The sequence below is a fragment of the Terrapene carolina genome, unplaced genomic scaffold (genome assembly GCF_002925995.2).
Source record: "Terrapene carolina triunguis isolate 2854851 unplaced genomic scaffold, T_m_triunguis-2.0 Scaffold232, whole genome shotgun sequence".
Classification (NCBI taxonomy): domain Eukaryota; kingdom Metazoa; phylum Chordata; order Testudines; family Emydidae; genus Terrapene; species Terrapene triunguis.
In genome coordinates, this window is record NW_020664583.1 from 8988815 (window position 1) to 9010976 (window position 22162).

General features: G+C 48.3%; 1 protein-coding gene across 1 annotated transcript in view; it reads right to left on the reverse strand.

The window, feature by feature from the left end:
• The window catches only part of TWF2 (twinfilin actin binding protein 2), a 72688-nt gene that overhangs the window by 17396 nt on the left and 33130 nt on the right, over positions 1–22162 (reverse strand). The window contains exons 3-5 of the mRNA XM_026656681.2: positions 12377–12555; positions 9231–9326; positions 7050–7154 (exon numbers count right to left, since the gene is read on the reverse strand). Coding sequence (XP_026512466.1) covers positions 7050–7154; positions 9231–9326; positions 12377–12555 — 380 coding nt within the window. The remainder of the gene's footprint in view (positions 1–7049; positions 7155–9230; positions 9327–12376; positions 12556–22162) is intronic.

Here is a 22162-nt window from a genome sequence, read left to right on the forward strand (position 1 = left end):
CACTGCGGGGGGGGGGGGGGGGGGGGGGCGGGGGGGGGGGGGGAACGACACGGAGAGGGGAAATCGACCTAAGATTAGCTGAAGTCGACGTATCTTAGGTCGACTTACCTTGCGTCCTCACAGCTGAGTACAGGAGTCGACGGCAGAGTGATCCCCGATAGATCGATCACTACCCGCCGATCCGGGTAGTGTAGACATACCCTTAGGCGCAGCCTCTGGCTTGTTCACCTGTTCCATGGCCCATCCTCTTGTCCTAGGGCATTATTTCTGTGGCTGACATCAGCTAGACACTTCCCCCTCCCCTTTGACCGGCAGCTCTGTTGCTTTGCTCACTCCCTTCACCTGCCACTGCCTTTGAAGAGATTCTGTTCTCTTTGCTCAGCAGCTTGGGCCCCCCTTCTTTGACAAGCAGCTAAGTGCTGTGTCTGAGGTCATTGTCACCGGAGAGGGTCACTTGCTTATCCAGCACTTCTCCTTGCCCCAGGTTTCTGGGCAACAAGACTTTCCCAGCCTGAACCAATGAACCAGAGCGACGGATGACACTGCTGATGCTGGTTTGAAATTATTTCAGTGATGTAGGAGGACTTATGAACAACAGGTGAGGTCCCAGAGGACTGGAGAAGGGCAAACATACCTATCTTTAAAAAGGGGAACAAAGAGGACTTGGGGAATTATAGACCATTGGCTTAACTTTGGTACCTGGAAAGATACTGGAACAAGTTATTAAACAATCCATTTGCAATCACCTACAGGATAACAGGGCGATAAGGAATAGCCAGCATGGATTTGTCAAGAACAAATCATGCCAAACCAACCTAGTTTACTTCTTTGACAGGGTTACTGGCTTGTGGGTGGGAGGCGAAGCAGTAGACATGATGTATCATGATTTTAGTAAGGCCTCTGACACAATCCCGCATGACATTCTCATAAGCAAATTAGAGAAATGCAGGCTAGATTAAATTACTATTAGGTGGGTGCACAACTGGTTGAAAGACCAAACTCAAAGAGTAGTTATCAACAGTTCACTGTCAAACTGGGAGGACATACCTAGTGGGTTCAGACAGGGGTCAGTCCTGAGTCCAGAACCATTTGATATTTCATTAATGATTTGGATAATGGAGTGAAGCATACGCTCAGAACATTTGCAGACCAAGCTGGGAGGGGTTGCTAGCACTTGGAAAACAGGACTAGAATTCAAAATTGGTCTGAAATCAATAAGTTGTAATTCATTAAAGACAATTGTAAAGTACTTCACTTAGGAAGGAAAAATCAAATGCACAACTACAAAAGGGAATAACTGGCTAGGCCAGGGGTCGGCAACGTTGGCACGCGGCTCGCCAGGGTAAGCACCCTGGCGGGCCGGGCCAGTTTTATTTACCTGCTGACGCGGCAGGTTCGGCCGATCGCGGCCCGCACTGGCCGCAGTTCACCATCCCGGGCCAATGGGGGCAGCGAGAAGCGGCGCGGGCGAGCCATGTGCTGGCCGCGGCTTCTCGCCGCCCCCATTAGCCCGGGACGGCGAACCGCGGCCAGTGGGGGCCACGATCGGCCGAACCTGCCATGTCAGCAGGTAAATAAAACTGGCCCGGCCCGCCAGGGTGCTTAGCCTGGCGAGCCGCGTGCCGAACGTTGCCGACCCCTGGGCTAGGCAGTAGTACTGCTGCAAAGGATCTGGGGGTTCTCAAGGAACAAAAATTGAGTATGAATCAGCAATGTGATGTAGTTGTGAAAATACACCCCAGAATATTAGCCTTAACAGGAGTATCGTATGTAAGACATGGGAGGTAATTATCCTGCTTTACTCAGCTACAGTACTGTGCCCAGTTCTGGGTGTCACGCTTTAAGAAAGAGGCAGACAACTTGGAGAGAGTCCAGACAGCAGCAACAAAAATGATAAAAGGTTTAGAAAACCTGCCTATGAGGAAAGATTGGGGAGGAAATGGGCATGTTTAGTCACGAGAAAACAAGACTAGAGGGGACTTGATAACAGTCGTCAAATATGGTTTAAATATCCTCTTATAAAGAGGATGGTGAACAACTGTTCTCTGTATCTAGTGATGGTAGGACAAGAAGTAACTGGCTTAATCTGCAGCAAAGGAGATTCAGGTTAAGTATTAGGAAAGCTTCTCAACAATAAGGATCGTTAAGCACAGGAAAAAGCTTCAAAGGAAGGTTGTGGAATCCCCATCTTTGGAGGTGTTGAAGAACAGGTTGGACAAACACCTGTCAGGGATGGCCTAGGTTTTCTTGGCCCTTCCTCAGTAAAGGGGCTGGACTAGAGGTCAATTCCAGCCCTACATTTCTGATTCTATGAAGCTGAAAGCCAAACCCCACTCCTGGCACCAATACCACCCTTCTATTTATGGAAGTTCGTCTAATTTTGAAGGATCCTCAAGAATATGAGAGTTTTTTCCAAACAGATTAATGTAAGCATCACTTGAACCCCCCCCCCCAACCCCCCCAGAAATACAGCCTCCTCTGGGGTGGAAGGCAACAGCAACACCACACAACAGATTCGGACCAGATATTATTCAGTCACACATGCATTGAAACAGAAAGTGAACAGAACAGAGATGCATTTGAAATTGTATCTACAGGAAGAAGGAAGAAACACACATGGGAAACAGTGCGGGTCACAACACACCCCAAATCCCCCCCCCCTTTTTTTAAATGGTAACAGTGCCCCTTGTCCCCCACAGAATTCTAGAGAGTTTAATAATTAAGCTTTGTGGAATTTGTAGTCAACTTTTTCCTGATGGACTGTATAATCGAGTCCCAGCTACTACTTATAGCTGCTTGTTAGAACTCATGTAAAGGGCAAACGTTTCTAGGCCTCTGCCAGCCCTGACCTTTAATTTACACATTTTCTTTGTGTTCCAGGATCAAGAAATTCTCCGGGCCTAAGTCCAGCCTAGCTAGCGCTCATGAGCAACCTGACATAGCAGTGACACGTGATTGAGAAAGACAAATGAAGGGAATGATTCACTGTCAGGCTTGCAAGTTACTAATGGGTAAAACCAGATACATGTAAATGCAATGTCAATAAGTGCACAGTTACCTGGCTCTATGATCAGAGTTCCCTCAAAGGACATTGTTTTTTAAATTTGTATGAGGGGAAAAAAAGTCAGGAAATTGAAGAAGTTCTGGTTCCCAAAGCAAGTGTAACTAAGTCACATTGTATGCGGATACACATGCACACACCTTTTCCCCTAGCATCTCAAAATGCTTTACAAATATTACATAATACAGACAGACCCCCATGTGGGACAGAGTATTAGGCCCTTTTTAGTAATGGGTAAACTGAGGCTAAGAGGTAAAGTCAAGTGTTCAAGCTCACACAGAAGTGAGTGACAGAGCTGGAAACCAGGAGGTAGATCCTGTGCTAACCACTAGACTACCCTTCCTCTCTAAAAAGAGAACGGTATCTAGATCAATGAGTCAAGATACAGGTGCTTTGGGAGCCATCATTTAATTTCCTGGGGTTTGTGTCTTTAAAAACCCCAACCAAAACACCGCAGTGATTATTTGCATTCATGCAGACAGCATTTTTTGTTGCTGTTCTAATATTTCAGTGGTTCGACTTCAGAATTCTACACAAGGGACATTGTATCCTTAGAACGCGACACACCATGCACCTAGCAGGACACGTATTGAGAACTTGCCCCTCATTCAATGGGGGAAAGCAAACACCAAAGACAGCAATCAGAAGATGAGCATCAACAGGAGACACTTACCTGGGCAACTTTATCCTGCAAGACACAGCCAAAAAGCACTTAATCCAACAACACTGAGCAAGCCAGTCAGACAAGCATGACAATAGAAGGCACTACATGCAAAGCTGCAGAGCCAATACTAGCTTGATGCTCTGTCAGAACACACTAGCAGCAGGACGCGCTCTCATTTGCCGCCGCATTTAGCTACAAAGCTAATGCTGATCAAATTCTCTCACTAAACTATATTTGCCTCTAATCAGCTTCTCTTCTATGTATTTAAGTGAGAGATTTCTGCTTCCCTGATGGAACCCCTTGTCCCTGCCTCTGTTTGTCTATTACACATCATCTGCAGAGTGTCTTGATGCTATTTACTGTACATAAAGTAACATATTTGGGACACATTTTGCATCAGCCCACATCACCCAATACAACTGTCCCCTAACCCCCAAGAACAGAAACCAGACCTAGAGAGACCAATAATTAAGGGGCTCCCAGCATCCTCAGACCAGGAAAACGGCGAGCAAGCACCATGCTCTAAGAGCTACAAAACCTGGGCTATACTGAACTCCCAATGGGAAGGATTACCAGTGTCACGGCCCCACAGAGAATGCCATGCCACTGCCTCCTGATAAGCGCCAGGCTGCGGATCAAAAACTACTGTGAAAGGGGCAAATCAGAGACTATTTAGGGCTTTATAGATGGAAATCAACATTCTGAACTGCATCCAGAACCGACACCCTGTTCAATCCCTCCACATTTCAGCACCAGGTTACAGGGAGCAGTGGCCCCACTCAGGAGACAGGATTCTCTTTGGAGCATGTCAGCATCACCGACCCATCGAAAGGGCAAAGAAAGGCTGTAGCAGAGCTGGGAATCTGATGTCAGGAGTAGGGGAAGAGATCAGAAACATTGATAGGTACATTTTAACACCAAGCGTACTACTGTAATAGATCCTATCCGACAGATGGGCTAGAATCTCAAGTGCTTTAGCTGAACAGCTCGGTGAGCAGGGCCGGCTCTGGCTTTTTTGTCGCCCTAGGCAAAAAAGCCACCCGCCGCGCCGCCCCCACCCCAGCGCAGCAGGGGAGGGCACCGAGCCTGGCCGTGGGCCCGCAATCCCCGACCGGCCAGAGCGCCGGGAGGAGGGCAGCGAGCCCGGCGGGGCCCCGCCGCGCCGCGCCGCCCCCCTCCAGGCGCCGCCCCAAGCACATGCTTGGTGGGCTGGTGCCTGGAGCCGGCCCTGTCGGTGAGGGTAAAGCAAGGTCTCTTCTGGAGACCGCACCACAGACTGATGTGCTGAGTGAAAGAGGATGATACCCGGGGGGGACAAGAGGTCAGACACCCTCTCAAACTAAGGATTATAATACAAAATGTGTGTGGGGTGCTGAAATAAAACTATAGTCTGGCTCCAATCCTAACGGAGTGCTAGAGGGGAAAGGAGAAAATTACTCCAGGGGAAAAGGTGACAAGTGTGTGTATCTGGGGAAGGGAGTAGAAATGGGGGAGATCATCAGGATTTGTATAAGTGTCGGAATTTTACCTGGGCTGAGCTCTGCAGACTCAGCAGCACCCCAGAACCTCAAGATGCCTTCAACATGCCCTGCAAAGCTCAGGCAGCTGAATTCAGATCCTGCCTGGTCCACCAATGACCTTGAGGGAAGAGGCACAAGCTAACATCTGAGTTTGCAGAGGACACAAATTTAAGGCAGCAGCAAATGTGGAGGAACACAGCGAACAAATCCAGACCGATCTGGAGAGATTAGGTTTATGGGCTGCAGGAAGCAACAGGAAAGGGAACAATGGGGCCAGAAGCCGATTAGCGACTGCAAATCTGTAACACTGATGTCAACACTCTAACAGAGACTGGTTTGAAATAAAAATCTGAAGGGAAGACAGACAGGTGAAGTGAAAAGCAGAAAAGTCAGAAGGCTTCTCCCCAGAGTGCATTGGTACAGACTGAAGAGGTAAATATCTGAGTATGACAAGATAGACTGGCTGAGAGATCACTGGCAGAAGAAATCTCCAGCATTGTGTCAATCAGATAAATATTGGAATCAGATCATGTTGTATTCTGCACCTCTTATATAGGGTAGGCTTCAGAAATACAGACAAGTAGTTTTTATGCTCCTACTTATCCAGCCCAGCCTCTCAGATCACCCCTCCAATAATGCCATTGTTGATGGCCTGCTTGTCTCTCTCTCTCAGTTAAGTCTCAGTGCCATTTTTATGCTCCCTCCTATACATGGAATGCTCCCCTCACCCCGCAAGCCTCTATCCACTGAATGAAATTCCTCCTGAAATCTCACTCTTCCCAGGACGTCCTCCGTAAGTGCATCAATAACATTCACTGTCTCCTCCCTACATTATCTGCATGCACGTGCCCACACACAGAACCACCATGAAGTACAGAGGCCAGGAAAGTATCCACTTGATCGTACTGCTGTCACCCCATCCTTCCTCGGCCCAGTCCCTCCTTTTGTTTCACATCCCTGCCCATCGCGTCACACCTAAAAGTTTCGAATCCAAGCCCCTTGTGACAGGACTGTCTTTTCAGGAAGTACTTAGTACATTTCTGGGCGCTAAAAGAGAATGGTGTTAAGCACATTTCAGAAAAAACATGGCTGAAAATCATTTCTTCTTGCCCTTCCCCTGAAGTACAAGTTCTGGGTTCTGCTTGATAACAATGCTAATGCCTACAGCAGTGTTCAGAATGCAGCTCCCTGCTCTGCTTTGGATGTTAAACCATCATTTGCCAACCAACTACAGCAGGGGAAATGAACCAGAGCTGTGAGCAAACGTCTTAGCATATAAAAGGCTTTAGTGAGAGTTTATTTCGTGAGTTAATTTTAAAGAACACGGATGGCAAATGTTGCTTTCAGAGATTTAGCCAAACATAAAATGGAAGTTGTAGCTTTAAAAATAAAGGCATAAAATCATTTAAAGTGAAACTGGCTCAAGTACAAGGCAGCTTTGCCACGTTCTGATTGGACCCTTTTGCTTTGGCTGCTGGTATTTTTAGTTTGAGTCCTTCCTGTCTGTGTCTCCCTGCACTGGCTGGGGGTGGCTCCCACTCCAAGGTCCACACAGAATCAGAGAGTGTCACACCCAGTCCATCTCTCTGCCAACACAGCTCTAATTCCCACAGTACGTTTGCTGGCATTTTGTAGAGTCTAGTTGTGTATATTCCAAGTGAGGAGTCAGCCAGCCTTTCCCTGGAGAGGCTATTTCACAGCTTAATGCATCTCACTGTCTGGAAGCAACAGCTCCCAGCATTAACCGTTTTGCACCCATTGCCTATACAAATCCTTTTCCCATCTCTCAAACCCAGCCTCTCACCTCATTGATGCGGATTTGCTGGAGCTCCTGTTCAGCTGCAGTCAGCGGGGCTGGGGCAGAGCAGGACGACACATGCTTCTGGTAGCCGCTTAGTGAGATGTCTTCCTGCAGCCACCAGACAGAAGTGAGAGTAAATGTCATTAACATAATTATTACAGAATGAAAATCGCTCCCTCCCCTGACCACAATGTTCACCAATGCATGAGAGACGGATGAGAATGCTCTCCTGGAAGTTCTACACTACTGCTGCTTTAGACTCTGACCACACAATCCACTACAGTGTGATCTCACATGGTTCCCAAGGTTTCTCAAGGAAGCACAGCACAGCCTGTAAACAGGCAATATAGGGGCTCCACATTTTTTGCCACTATAACAGGGGGCTACTTGATACAATAACAAAAAACACAGAATGAGGCTCACCTATCAGTCTCACAAAGGGTCAAATCTTTGAGTGCTTGGGGAGTTCTCACTCTTCCAGGAGCACATGACAAAAGGACAGTGATCCAGTCAACATGGGGTATCTTTAGAGAAATGGCAGATGTGTATGCACTACTGCAAGCTGTGTTAACACCTCAACTAAACCATTATTACTATTAGCTCCATATAGCAGGGTAACACACTGTGTAGAGTAGAGTAGCACATCCACTGTGGCACTATGACCTATATGAAGATGTAGGTTTGATCCCCGCTCAGGAGAACTTACAGTCTACACCAGTTGTAAGGGTTTGTCTACCCTGGGAAACTTTACCAAAACAGTTATTCTGGAATAATTAATATGATAATTAATAATTATTCCTGAATAGCTACTTCACTGAAGTTTCCAAGCATAGACAAGCCCTAAGTCTTCTTTTAGAAGTTAAACAAAAATCTTAACTAACTTTCTCCACATTTCAAATAATCCCCCATCTGGAAGTGGTTTCTCCTTCCAGCTGCCTGACTGCAACAGAGTTTACAACCTGGGCAAATCTGTGGCAGCTGGAGATATTCCATCTGTAACAGGTACTTATCCCAAGCTCTAGCCACAGAAACAGCTGACCAACAGAATTCAGGCTGGCCGATGCCGGCAATTGCAGATACTCCCAGTTCACAAAAAAGTGAGCCACATCCCTCATCATGTCCCTTTGGAAAAAAACCCTTGAAAAATAAGGCTGTGTTGGAGCATGCTCTGAAAGTCAGACAAACGTGGGCTATGTTGGGCCATGATGGGTGGTGGCTATTAGCACAGGTGGCTGCAGTTAGCAAACAAGTTTTACTGTAGCAACCTGGTTTCATTTCTTGAGACAAGCTGCCACCTTGTGGCGTTTTTATTTAAAACAACAGCACCTTTATAAAATATCATGTACATCCCCCACCCCAATCTCTTCTATAAATGTAATCGGTTTTCTTTGATGTTCCACTAGATTAGCAGAAAAGAAACCTTCTCTTCTGCTTAGTGCCAAGGGGCAATATGATTAATCATTTTATAAATGATTTCTTCATTCAAACAGAACAAGGGCTAAGGAAATTGCCAGGATAACCCTGAATGGATAAAGATACAGCCTGTAGGCAGTGAAAGGGTTAAAGGAACCAGCTCTCCCATGGGTGAGCAGACTGAAAGCAGCCTGTTCCCCAGCTGCCAAGGTAGTGACCCACACAAATCACAGCACCTGCTGTTGAGCTGAACAGGGAAGGTCAAAGATCTTCGTCAATTTCACTTGTGTGCAGGCACTTCAAGAACAGAGCGCCTGCAGGCACTCTCTTTAACCTTAAAAGAATGAAGACAGACTCTAAAGAAACAAGGACAGAGAGCAGTAACAAAAGGTGGGAAAAACCCAGTAGTGATCCAGAAATATTTTAACCCCTATGTGTGGTATCCCAGGCAGTTTTGGCACTGGTTATTGCATCAAGCCTGATCTACACATAAAACTAAGCTCAACCTAGCTACAGTTGCTAAGAGGTGTGAAAAATTCACACCCAAGAGACACAGTTAAACCGACCTAAGTCCCGGTATAGACCCAGCTATGCCATCAACCTAGCTACCACCTCTCAAGGGGGTGGATTTACTCCAGTGATGGAAAAACCTCTCCCTGTTGCTGCAGCAAAAGTCTACCCCACAGTGCTCCAGCAGTGTAGCCATACCCTCAGATGTTAACCAGAAGGTGCTGTGGGCTTGCAGTCCATGCCATGAGCAGGTGTCCATACCTTAACTGTTCCAAACAGCTCATCCTTTATGTGTCCTCCTCCAAATTCTTTTTTCACTGTTGCTCGGGTCGCTGCATACAGCATCTTCAGCCTAACCTAGACAAGTAGAGAGTGAGCAAGATCTATTCAGTGAGGCAGAAAGTTTAACAGGATCAGAGTCTGGGCTCCTGCCCTCTGCTAATTCAAGGGCATCAGTTCTGCAGCTGCTGCAGTGCTAGACTTCCACCGTTGGTGATACTACAAGGCATTGGAGAAGATAGAACTCCTCTCATTAACAGGAATCTACCCCTATCTGTCAGCAACTGCACCATCCTGGCTAGGCAGTCACATTCACTGTCTTACGATGTATTCCAACAGATTGTCCTATCAGTCCGGGGTTTCATTTTCACAGCGCTATAGAATTAGTAATGACAGCTGAGACCCACAAAACGTCATCGAGATGCTAGTCAACCCAATTCAGTAACTTTACTGGCACGACAAGCCATACAAGCATTTCCCCTACCTTTAAAGGGCTATTCTCTACACACAGATCATTTCTAATAAGTGCTCCAAAATTGCAGCTTGCAGTTTGGATTTCAGTCCCCTTCTAAACTGGATCCTTTATTTGACTGATCTCCCTGTTTAAAATTCCACTTTAAAGCAACAGGAGAAAGCTATGGCTAAGTTTTAATTGAAGGTCATTGTTTCTAATCTTACCACATCTAACTCCAGAGAATAATTTTTCCAGGCTGTTTTGGTTGCCTCTTGTCTTGCACTTAGAGCCAGAAGCAAACTGCCTTCCTCCCCATGCCCACACACACCATCACAACCAACTTCTTGATTTCTTCTGTCCATCCCACATAAGACTGCTTTACTAGCCTTTCCCTCCCCACCTTACCCCTCCAAAAAAAACCTTCGGTTAGTCAGTGGCCCCCATTACAGAAGAATTTTGGATAGTGCTCTGGACATCCCAGAATGGCTTACATGCAGCCAGTAGTCACCTTACCACAAAGCAGAACCTGACTCAATAGCCAGTGGCGATAACAGAAGTAAGATCCTGGCACTCCTGGGGGAGAAGGGTTCTGTAGTGAATTTAGTTCTGGTGGAAAGTGTCTGATAAACTGAGCCAAGCCAGCACAGGCAACAGCAGTGACAGCTTTAATAATACCACGTAGCCTCTAGATTGTTCTTTTCATCAGTAGATCTCAGAGCACTTTACAAAAGGAGGACAGCATCATTATCCCTATTTTACTGATGGGGAAGCGGAGGCCCAGAGCGGTGAAGTGACTTGCCCAAGGTCAGCCATCAGAGCCGGGAATAGATCCCATATCTCTCGGGTACCGTCCAAATGCTCTACCCCCTAGGCCTCGCTGCCTCCCAGAGCAATCTGCTACTGTGATTCAATCTTATTTCATTCTAATTCTCTACAGCTGGCTTGAGATGACCTTGGGTTAAGTCACCAGCTGTCACTTTCCCTCCTCTGAAAAGTGGGAATGAGAATACTTATCTTACGGGGAGATTGGGGCTTCAAAAAACGTTAGGTGCAACGGGGTCAAGTACAAACATTAATATCCTGACTGGCCACCAGGCGTCACTGTGGCACTAGAGTTACTCATTTTTATTTCAGAGTAGCAGCCCTGTTAGTCTGTATCCGCAAAAAGAACAGGAGTACTTGTGGCACCTTAGAGACTAACGAATTTATCTGAGCATAAGCTTTCGTGGGCTACAGCCTACTTCATCGGATGCATAGAATGGAACACACAGAAAGAAGGTATTTATACATACAGAGAACATGAAAAGGTGGGAGTAGCCATACCAACTGTAAGAGGCCAATCAATTGAGATGAGCTATCATCAGCAGGAGAGAGAAAAAAACCATCTTGATTATCACTTCAAAGGTTTTTTTTCTCTCTCCTGCTGATAGCTCATCTCAATTGATTGGCCTCTTACAGTTGGTATGGCTACTCCCACCTTTTCATGTTCTCTGTATGTATAAATACCTTCTGTCTGTGTGTTCCATTCTATGCAACCGATGAAGTAGGCTGTAGCCCACGAAAGCTTATGCTCAAATAAATTCGTTAGTCTCTAAGGTGCCACAAGTACTCCTGTTTTTTTCTTGTGGTATTTGATATGTGTTCATAGAGTAATACAGGCTGGTAATTGGAGAGGGTGTACAGGAGAAGGAGTCTGGCCCACACGCTTAGGGTCTAACTGATCACCATATTTAGGGTCAGGAAGGAATTTTCCCCCAGGTCAGATTGGCAGAGATCCTGTGGGGTTTTCACCTTCCTCTGCAGCGTGGATCATGGGTCACTTGCAGGTTTAAACTAGTGTAAATGGTGGATTATCTGTCACTTGAAGTCTTTAAATCATTATTTGAGGGTTTCAGCAGCTCAGCCAGAGGTTAGGTGTCTGTTACAGGAGGGGATGGGTTAAGTTCTGGGGCCTGCAATGTGCAGGAGGTCAGACTAGATGATCATGATGGTCCCTTCTGGCCTTGAAGTCTGAGTCAACCCTGCTGTGAAACCCTGCCTGCATGCGGTTACATGTCAGATCTCAAGTAAAGCAGGGCTGGGCTGGGTTGTGACTTGGGTGGCCAGAGGATTCTGTAGGTAGCTCTCTTCCCTCGAGTCTGTACTGGATCGACCCGAGCAAGCTGGGAAGGGACATTGCTGACAGGAAAAGCTTGCAAATGAGACCTAAAACTCGGGTCTTGACCACTCATGGTGGCACTTTTTGCCAAAGGAGGAATGTAAAATCTTGGCCAAGTTTCCTCATGGATAATTCCATTCCACTCCCGACATTCTCCCTACAGGCTGGATTCTCTCCTTGCCTGCATCTGTCATGTAGTTTACAGTAGTCTGTTAAACAGTAGCCAAGCTTTCCCCCAGAGGAGAACTGATTGCACACAGCTTTACACAAGCACACTACAGAACAGAGCAGTTGCAGAGCACGTTAGGGTCCATCTGGCTAACCAGTGCTACACGGAAGTTAGATTAGCACCTCTGCTAAGCGAGTCTTCAGAAAATGACACACTAACCTTTGAACAATTCCAATATTAGTCCTTAAATACAGCTTTCCATCCTCCACCCACCGCACAAACATTCTTGCGAGTGCCAGGAAAATTACAACCCTGCAAAGAGGAATTTAGAGAGACCAAAGGCTTACAGGAGAACTGTCAGGGGACCAGGAGATGAAGAGCCACTCAAAGCCCTGTGCATTCTGGGTATCCAGCCGGTAGAGGATATAACATGGCTGTTGTTCATCCAGCAGCGGCAGCACGAAGGAGTCATAGTCTTTATCCCAATGGCGAGACAGTTCTTTGTAGGCTCCCAGCACTAGCTGCTCTGAAAGGAGGAAGAAAAGAACTATGAATTACAAAGCAAAGGTTAGCACAGGCCATGGGGCTGCATGACTCATTGCTCTAATGCCTTGCACTCCTGAAAGCTCAGATGCTGCAGCTCTATTCTCTGCTCTCCCACCTGTGAGAGCTTGTGCAAAGCAATCCAGATGCTATTCCCTTATGTGCATTAAAGCGTGGGGTGACCGTGTGCTCTCAGAGCCTCTGGGGGAACGGAGTGCATAATACCACCCCCATAAACATGTGCGGATGTTTCAAAAGTCCCAGCCAATAGAAGGTAAAGGGGAGGATCAACGTTACATGGGATGGCAAAGGGGCTTGGTCCACCCCATGCCACGATTTCTGAACACAAAATTAACACTGGAATACGAAGCTTCTCCCATATCGAGAGAGCAGGGCTCAGGAGTTGCAGCTCCAAACAGCTGGACGAGCTACCTGTTGCATTAGAACAGGCACCAACATGCTCAGGATTTAACTAATCCAAATGGCAACTGCTCCGCATCACCTTCTGCATCCAACGGTGTCTGCTGTGCTGGATGGCTGCCTCCTCCCAGAGACCTTCCCCACAGCGAGATACAGCCTCACCCGGTCTCTCAATGAGCGCACATTACAGCAGGCGTTAGTGGGGAGGGAGACAAGTGGGAGACACTGCAAACACCAGGGCTGAGGAGTGGGCACACAGGCCAGTGCCAGCTCCTCGGGGAGGGTGGAAAGGCTAGGACACCGCAGCCCCACTATAGCCACTGTGGGTGTGTGGCCAACACAGACCAACACAACTTGCACTCCTCCCAGCTACAGGAGGCCACTGCCTGCAGCAAGGAACTGATCTGTCAGCAATCGCACCAGCTGCTTCTCCAAATTGCAGAGCAGTTGATTTCCAGGAGGCCCAAAGGCAGGCTGGAATCCCCTGCTCAGCTGAGCTCCCCTGGAATCTCCCCTCTTCCAGCTGCTCCTCATACCCATACAGCCTCCCTGGCAGACCTAGTGAGTGAGGATCTCACAGGAGCCCCCCCTGTGCGATGCTACCAGAGTTCCCCAGCTCTGCAGACTGATCAATATGCGTGGATAGCTTCCTTCTCCCCGCAGCCACCGGGAACCCTCCCTGCCCGCTATCCCCGCTCCTGTCCAGGCTCAGGTTCTCCACCCCTCCCCAGGGTCCTGTGGTCACTGGTCCAGTCCCTAGGCTTTCGGCTGAAGAACTATGGAGGTGACAGGGGAAGGCAGCAAAGAGTTTGGGGCTTGTTGCTACCACAAGCCAGGGCTGGCAACGCATTCTCAGAAACCTCAACTTCCCCTATGATGCAAAAAGGGGAGAGAAAACACCACTGAAATACGATTGCCAACATCAGCCGCTTCCTGCCCTTAGCCTGTTGCTGTGGCTTGGTCCAAGCACATGTACTACCATCTAGGGGCAAGGGAAGTTATGGGCACATCTCGCTGACGGAGAGGGCCCTGATCTCGCCACCGCCATTTTGATGGTGCTATGGTGCCACGCAGGGCAACACGCTGCACCTCCTGCGCTTCCTCTTCCTGCCGAGCTTGTCGTCAAGGCCGATGCCACGCCACACAAAAGGCGTCCAACATGCCTGGGAAGGAAAGCGCTGAGCACGCAGGGGAGGAGAAACAGGGCAAGGCATCATTCAGGAGTGAGAGCCAATGAGATGCTAGCTCGTAGAACTGGCGTTTCCCTTCCCCATTCAAACACTCTTCTGCTGCAGTGCAAGGAGGGTGACCAAGGGGGCCATGCTCGGGGCAGGTAGTAGAGTCTGGGGAATCAGTGTAAAGGAAGGGTTGGGGTGTGCAGGAACACACTTGTGATAGGTTGGATCACAGAAACCCCCTTGGGAGCAGCCACCCGATGTGCAAAGACTACCCTTGCTTTTGTTTTCCCTGCCAGCTCAGGACTCCAGCACCCTGTCTTGCTGAGCCAGACACTCCCGTCTGCTCCAACACAGACCCAGAGTCTGAATCACTTGCCCCAAAGCTGCAAGTTTACCTGAAAACAGCTCACACTAGTGTGCTTGTCTTTAGCACTTAGATGCCCAACTCCCAATGGGGTCTAAACCCAGATAAATCCGTTTTACTCTGCATAAGGCTTATGCAGGGCAAACTCATAAATTGTTCGCCCTCTATAACACTGATAGAGAGAGATGCACAGTTGTTTGCTCCCCCAGGTATTAATACATACTCTGAGTAAATTACTAAATAAAAAGTGATTTTATTAAATACAGACAGTAGGATTTAAGTGGTCCCAAGTAGTAACAGACAGAACAAAGTAAGTCACCAAGCAAAATAAAATAAAATGCACAAATCTATGTCTAATCAAACTGAATACAGATAATCTCACCCTCAGAGATGCTTCAGTAAGTTTTTCTCAGACTGGACACCTTCCAGGCCTGGGCACAATTCTTTCCCCTGGTACAGCTCTTGTTGCAGCTCAGGTGGTAGCTAGGGGATTCTTCATGATGGCTCCTCCCCCCCTTGTTCTCTTCCACCCCTTTATATATCTTTTGCATAAGGCGGGAACCCTTTGTCCCTCTGGGTTTCCACCCCCGCTCACTGGAAAAGCACCAGGTTAAAGATGGATTCCAGTTCAGGTGACATGATCACATGTCACTGCAAGACTTCATTGCCCACTTGCCAGCACACACATATACAGGAAGACTCACAGGTAAACACAGCCATCTGCGGATAATGGTCCTTGTTAATGGGAGTCATCAAGATTCCAAACCGTCATTAATGGCCCACACTTTACATAATTACAATAGGCCCTCAGAGTTATATTTTATATTTCTAGTTTTAGATACAAGAGTGGTACATTTATACAAATCGGATGATCATACTCAGTAGATTATAAGCTTTGTAATGATACCTTACAAGAGACCTTTTGCATGAAGCATATCCCAGTTACGTTATATTCACTTATTATCATGTTTTTATAAAACCATATAGACTGCACAACGTCACAACACTGTCTCCCTGTGCTCAGGGCATGACCACATCATCACACGAGCAAGGCACAGATTGAGGAGAGGTGCTGTGGAGAAAGGCAGGGTGGGACCCACAGATCAGCTTTCATGTAGTACCTCCAAGTCAGACCCCAACATACACCACTAGAGCCTTCCAAGCAGCAGGGCTTCAGCAAACAGCCCCAGCCAGAGCCCTTAGGGAAAGGGCTCACATGCAGCTAGGGAGCATTCCTGAGCCCTGCAGCAGTCCCTGGAGAGAAGTGACGCTGTCAGTGTGTAACAACACAGTGTGTTCAAAGAAAGCAGGGACTGTCTTCTCAGGGCCACAGCCTCCCCAAGGGGCAGAGCAGTCTCGCCTGGCAAGCTGCAGCCGTTCAGTCCCTAGGATAACCCAACCCCATCAGACTCACAAGTCGAGGAGCCTTTGTGTTCCAAAACAAACGACATGCTTGTGGCTAAACACAGTCCGCTAAGTGCAGGGTACTGATGGGTGGTGAGCCAGTGCACGAACAGGAGCACAGAGCCTGCAATTTGCACTTCACTCACGTCCAGACCTTCCAAGAGAGGCCACAAACAGTTTTCTGGTTTTTTTCCGGCTTCTTGCCGCATCCCAGAACAGTTCGCATTGGTTTCAATGGGAATCTCGAGCCGGCACTGGCTGAGGGAGATTTCCAGAGATTTCCACTGCTCCTTCACCCAGGGCTCCAGTCACTTAGTGACGTGCCAGGGCATTGTAAGGTTCCCACTCATGCTGTGATAACCCTGAAGACTTGGGTTTCCCAGTAGCTGAAAGCAAAGCAGCCTCTGCAGGGTTGTCAGGAAGCTGGGAGTTGGATGAACACAGAGCTCCAGAGCCTACCTGCTCTGCCCCCAATATCCTTCCGGCGCTTTCCCAAATAACCACCATTGATATCCCATGGGGTGGGGAAACACATGGCACGGGCATCTCCCCTGTGTTTTGGGATTCCCCAGGAGGATCTTCAGAAAGCCACCAAAGAAGAAGGTGGAGTGCACCTCCGGCACACCACAAGGGTAGCTGGCGAGGGGAACACACTCCCGGTCCACCCAGAAGTGCCTCCTAATCCCTGGTTTCAGAACCACTGGGGCACCCAAACAAACAGCCATCCTCTAGGGATTATGGTGCATTGCTGCTAGGGAACCTAGGTGTGCTCCCAAGCTACTGCTTGAGCAATTGTGGGGCGCCTCTCCATGTAGGGGTTTGGGAGACAGTGGCCTACACCAGGTGGCACATGGATGAGCCTGCTGGATTGAAGAACGGACCCACAGAAGGGGGCCACCCAGTCTGGGAGGATTTGCAGGAGCCCTGAGGCTCCCACCACCTTTGAAGATGCCCTATCTAAAGCGATGGTTAAAGTCTATGTTTGTGTAGGGTTTGCGCTTCTCCCTCACCCCCCATCCCACTGTACAAACATCCGGCCCCCACATGTGCACTGTCAAACTCAGCGGGACTGCGTTTGAGGATAAATAGAGGTTTCATACAGCCCTAATTTCCACCTACCCTCTTCACAGCTGCATCCTCCGGCATATAACCCCATCCCACACATCCACTGCACTTGACACTCCAAGGGACCTAGCAATTACAGTTTTGCTCCTGAAATCACAGGAATTCAAATCCACCAAAAATGTATTCCGTTTCTACCATGCACCTCAGAAAAAACAGGTCCAGATTTCCAGAGACATTTACACACACACACACACACACACACACACACACACGAATAATTTCTGCACACAAATACTGAAACTGCCTGCAAAACTGCAGTCATGCAACTACGCACCCCTTTGGCCTGTGAGTTTAGCAGTCCTGGACTCTCAGTAAGTTACAAGTGGCACCATGCCACAGCACTGATAACATGTGTGTGGGGGCAAGGGAGAGAATATTAAGTGGACAGTTACCCCTGCAGCTTGGCCCACGGCCACTGACCTTCAGCCCATCTCCAATACATCATTTGATTCAAAACAAACGTGCTCACAGTATAGTTTGCTCTTGCTTCTAATCAGGAAAAGGAAGCTTTCAGGTTTGCAATCAGCTCAGCTGGACTTTTCCAGCAGGGTTCATGTGATCTGTAGGGTCAGGTTGGCAGATTCCCACAGATTTCCTTTGCTTGCAGGGGGCAGGCATGCGTGTTCCTTAGTCTTTACCCTTATCACCCACATCTCTGGTACCAGGACATCCTCAAACCGCTCTCCACCACAGCTGAATTAATCACGCACACACAAACCAATGATCTGTTCCGCTGCAGTTGCGGCAGTCGCAACTCAACCTGTTTGTTCCCAGCTGGCGGATCAGTGGGAAGATCTCAGGAGAGCTGAACGTTTCCCTGGGGAATGGCACTACACTGCAAGACAGCAATAAAGAAGTCAGACTGGGGAGAACTACTAGGGCACCGATCCATTCACCCACCCCCTTCTGTCAACATAGGATTGTTCCCCACAGCAATGTACCATCAAGTGCTTTGTCCAGCCTCATGGCGAATGACTCAAACAATGGCCAGTCCCGTCATCTCCTCCAGGAGACTATTCCTCAGTCCAGCAGAGCTCCCCGTTATATCCTCGCCGATATTCAACCTTCACTTAATTTCATTCTGCTACCCCCTAGCTACCTCAACACCCCTCCTGGGTGTCAACACCCTTTGTCCTACTGACAGACGTGCAGTTCCCACTTCATCCTGCACCCAGGCAGTTTGGTTCCTTCCTCCCAAACAATCCCTTCGCGCTCTAATCATCTGTGCTGCTAAGACATCCAGAGTCTCTGGAAGTGACCTCTCTCTCTCACACACACACTTTACACATCACATCTCAAGTCTCTAAAGTACATTTTCCCCCACAGCTACGAAGTACACAACTATCAACAGTACTAGATAGAGGGATCACGCTTCACATGCAGACCTATCTATTTGAGCAACTGTCTCTATCCCCAGATAACCAGGGTCTTGTGTTAACACAGGTCCCCCCCAACTCGAATAATGAGGGGAGTGGGAGTGGGGAGGGGTCCAACAGGACGTTCTCAGAGAGGGGTCCTGGCTTTGGAATTTGTTTCCTTTCCCTTGCTCTGCTAGAACCTGGATCAGGGAAGCATAAGAACATACTGCCAGATCCACCCTTAAAGGTGGGGTGCTGATGACTGGGGGCTGGGTGAAGGAGAAGGGAGTGTTTGGAGTTGAAGAAGGTCCCACCCTTTAAGTTTTACAGGCATTGCTCTCTCTGTTTGAGAGAGTTTGCTTAATAATTGTGTTGTCTATTTTGGAGTCAAATTAAATAAAACCCACAAGTGCACCCCACCACGCCGTCAGGAGCTGATGGATTTTACTGGTTACACTAATACTGATCCTAACATAAAGGGGAGAACAATTCTGGATGCCAAGATACAGCAGAGAACGGAAACCATAAGCAAGCACAGGACAGAGAGCCACTGCCAATTCCAAATCAATGGAAATTAGTCCATTAAAAAAAATTCAGGTTTGGCTCATTTGGGTGCTGAAATTTTAAATATTTTTTCGAGTTCCATTTTTAGACGTCCTAAGGGGCTTTCTGCTCCTTTGGAAAGGACTGAAAGCAGGTCAGTATACTCAAATCCGGCCCTACATCCTCTCTGGGCACATCCCTGCCTGCAACCACCTCCATTTCAGCTCTGCAGCAGCTGTTGATGGTGAACCCCTTCTCACAGCGACTGGGGTCCAGCATGCCTGTGAATTCACACAGAGCAGCGCACAAGAGCGAGGTCATGGTACTACCACAGGAGAGACAGTGCAAGTGAGCATCACCAGTGAAATGAATGATATGCAAAGAGCTGGCAAACGCACAAGCTCAAAGAATCCCTTTGTGTTATAGCAGTCTTGGGTACAGAACTTTCAGCTGGGAAGTGTTTTTTCAATTGGACAGTGTCCCTTTGATACTTCTGCTGGCTCTAGGAGGAGACGCCAAATATTCTGAAAAATTCCGCATTAACTCAGAAAGAGAATGGAGCAGGGCCGGCTCCAGGCACCAGGCACCCAAGCATGTGCTTGGGGCGGCACCTGGAGGGGGCGGCACAGCGGGGCGCTCCGGCCCGAGAGCGGCACCGCGACCGGGCTCGCTGCCCTCCCCCGGTGCTCTGGCCGCCGGGGGCTCTCCGCCCCCCCCCCGGCGGCCGGGCCGGGGGGGGGGGGGGGGGGGGGGCCCGGCCCCCATGGGGGGGGGGGGGGGGGGGTGGCCGCTGGCTTTTTTGCCTAGGGCGGCAAAAAAGCCAGAGCCGGCCCTGGAATGGAGAGATTGAAAATGCTGAAAAGGAAAGGACCAGGCCATCCCTTGGTCCCCATGAGATGGAGGGCTCTCTTCCAGCAGCAGCTGGCCATAGCCTCAGGCAAAGTAAACAAGCACAAGTACTGATGGCACTCATACCCTGTAACAGCAACCAAGAAAACTACCTGGGCACATGAGAATAGATCAGACACAGAAGATCACCAGTGCTAGCCAGTGTGCTGTATGTCTCTCTCAGGTTAAAGACTGTCCTGTCACAGAGCCTGATCAAGAGCCCACTGAAATCCATGGGAGTGCAGCCAGTTTGGGCAGTGAGTGAACCTGAAGTGAGGCCAGAGACCCCAGCCAGTAGGAGAAGCAGCAGCCAAAGCAAGGTCCTCTGGACAGTCATAGAACTTTCTCTGCCAGGTGCTGACTGGCTGTTTGTTCCAACCTTCTCCCTCCCTCCTTGTCCTTTCACCTCTGCGTCATACCTCCTGCCCTTACCTACAGGATGGTAATAGCAGACAAGAGGCACCTGCCGTTTGGGTTACAGGGGGGCACCTCCAAACTCCAGACATGCAGAGGTGAAGGGACAGACACCCACCGGGCAGCACAGGATTCGGAGGGCTGTGGTGGGGGCTGAGTATGTAGGATCCCTTGTCTGCCTTTCTCTCGCCAGAAAAATGGGTTGCATGGGGTAATTTTTCCCTTTAATTTGCAGACCAGCTCTCCGGACAGGTAGCTCCATCAGTCGAGTGAGGCCCTGTTGGCTCTGCAAGTGCAAACAGGCAGGAACACGATTAGAAGTTGTAGAGTGGCTAGGACTTAATGATGGACTTCTGTCTGATTCCAGGGACACCTCAGTCCTATCTACACTGCCACTTTCACCATTTAGTAACCGGGCAGGGGACAACAGCATTGGAATTGAGTCCCCTGGTTTGGTTACAGATGTAGCGTAGACTAGCCAGAAGCTCCAAGTGTTTAGGCAGCAGACACATAATCCTAAAGAAGCTGCTGACAGGGAGCCATTCCCAGGGCTCCCACACCCTCCAAGGCACCAGTCAAACAAACATGGGCATTTCCAGGCTTGAAAGGAAACTAAACCACAGGAAATCTGGTCAGGGAGAACAGTGCATCACAAGTCAATTTCCTTAGGCGTCCTGATCACACCAATACACAATTGCAGGTGTCAATAAGAGAAGTCATTTCAGGTGCAATTCCCTGAAGTGCTCAGCATTGGTCTAACTCTGCTCCCATTGAAGTCAATGGTAAAACTCCCATCGACTTCTAGAGCAGCAGAGCTACGTGAATGCTGAGCGTTTCCTGAAAATCTCACTCTCTGTTTCTATTAATCCTTGTTTCTACTGGATGAGTTTTGGGGGCAAACAAGATGGCACCGACTTCCAACTATCCAGAAGTCACACTGTCCCTGATCCTTGTCTCACCTTTAGGAATTGCCAGCGAGCATTTAAACAATCTGTCGAAACAGACAGACAAGAAAAACTGGCAAACCAATAAACGATTTTCTTTGGTGTATTTTAGCTTCAAACTAGCACAGCATATAGGCCTGAGATGCACACGATCTGAAATGTACTAAAAAAAAAGTATCAATCCTTATGTCACTGGTCAGCAAGTAGCTACTGCCATTACTATTAAACTGTTTATTCTGCAGGTGTTGCTCTGGTGAAGTATTTTAGGAGGAAAAGGAGAGATTAACTCATCAACCTGAAATGGCCTACAATAAATCACCTGCTAGGGCAGCATTTTAATTTCTCTGCAAAATTAACCGACAGTAGGTGTGATTTTCTAAACTCTGCACATGCAACCATCCACCCAATGTGCATTGCACAATTGTCACAAATAGATATGTAAATCCAGTCGCTTAGCATGCAAGCAGCCAGAGAGATGCATTTGAGGAGTATCTGCACAGTTGATAAGATTAATCCATAGGTGTGACTGTTGGCAGAAACCTCAGTTTCCTCTGAGCTCTCTCTCTGCTTTGATGTTTTAATGATGCTCATGCTAATTTCAGTCCCTGCTGTGCCAGTTTGCCTTTGCTGCTGCTGCTGGAGTCTCTACCACTGCTGCAGTCAGATGCATCACTTATCTTTCACTATTTACCATGCTTCCTTCAATTGCTACCGTAACTAATGTGATGATTTGCCTTGTTCCTTTCTCAGCTTTAAAAGCTTCCCTCTTCTCTTAAGATCGCTCCAATCTAAAGAGAGAGGCACAAAACTAGATCAAAAAAATGAGAGCGAACTCTTAGGGCTGGGACACTGCATGATTTTGTGATACACTGCGCCTCAGACTTAAATATAGGGTTACCATATGTGGAGTGTCCCAAAAGAGGACACTCCACGGGGCCCCGGCCCCGCCCCC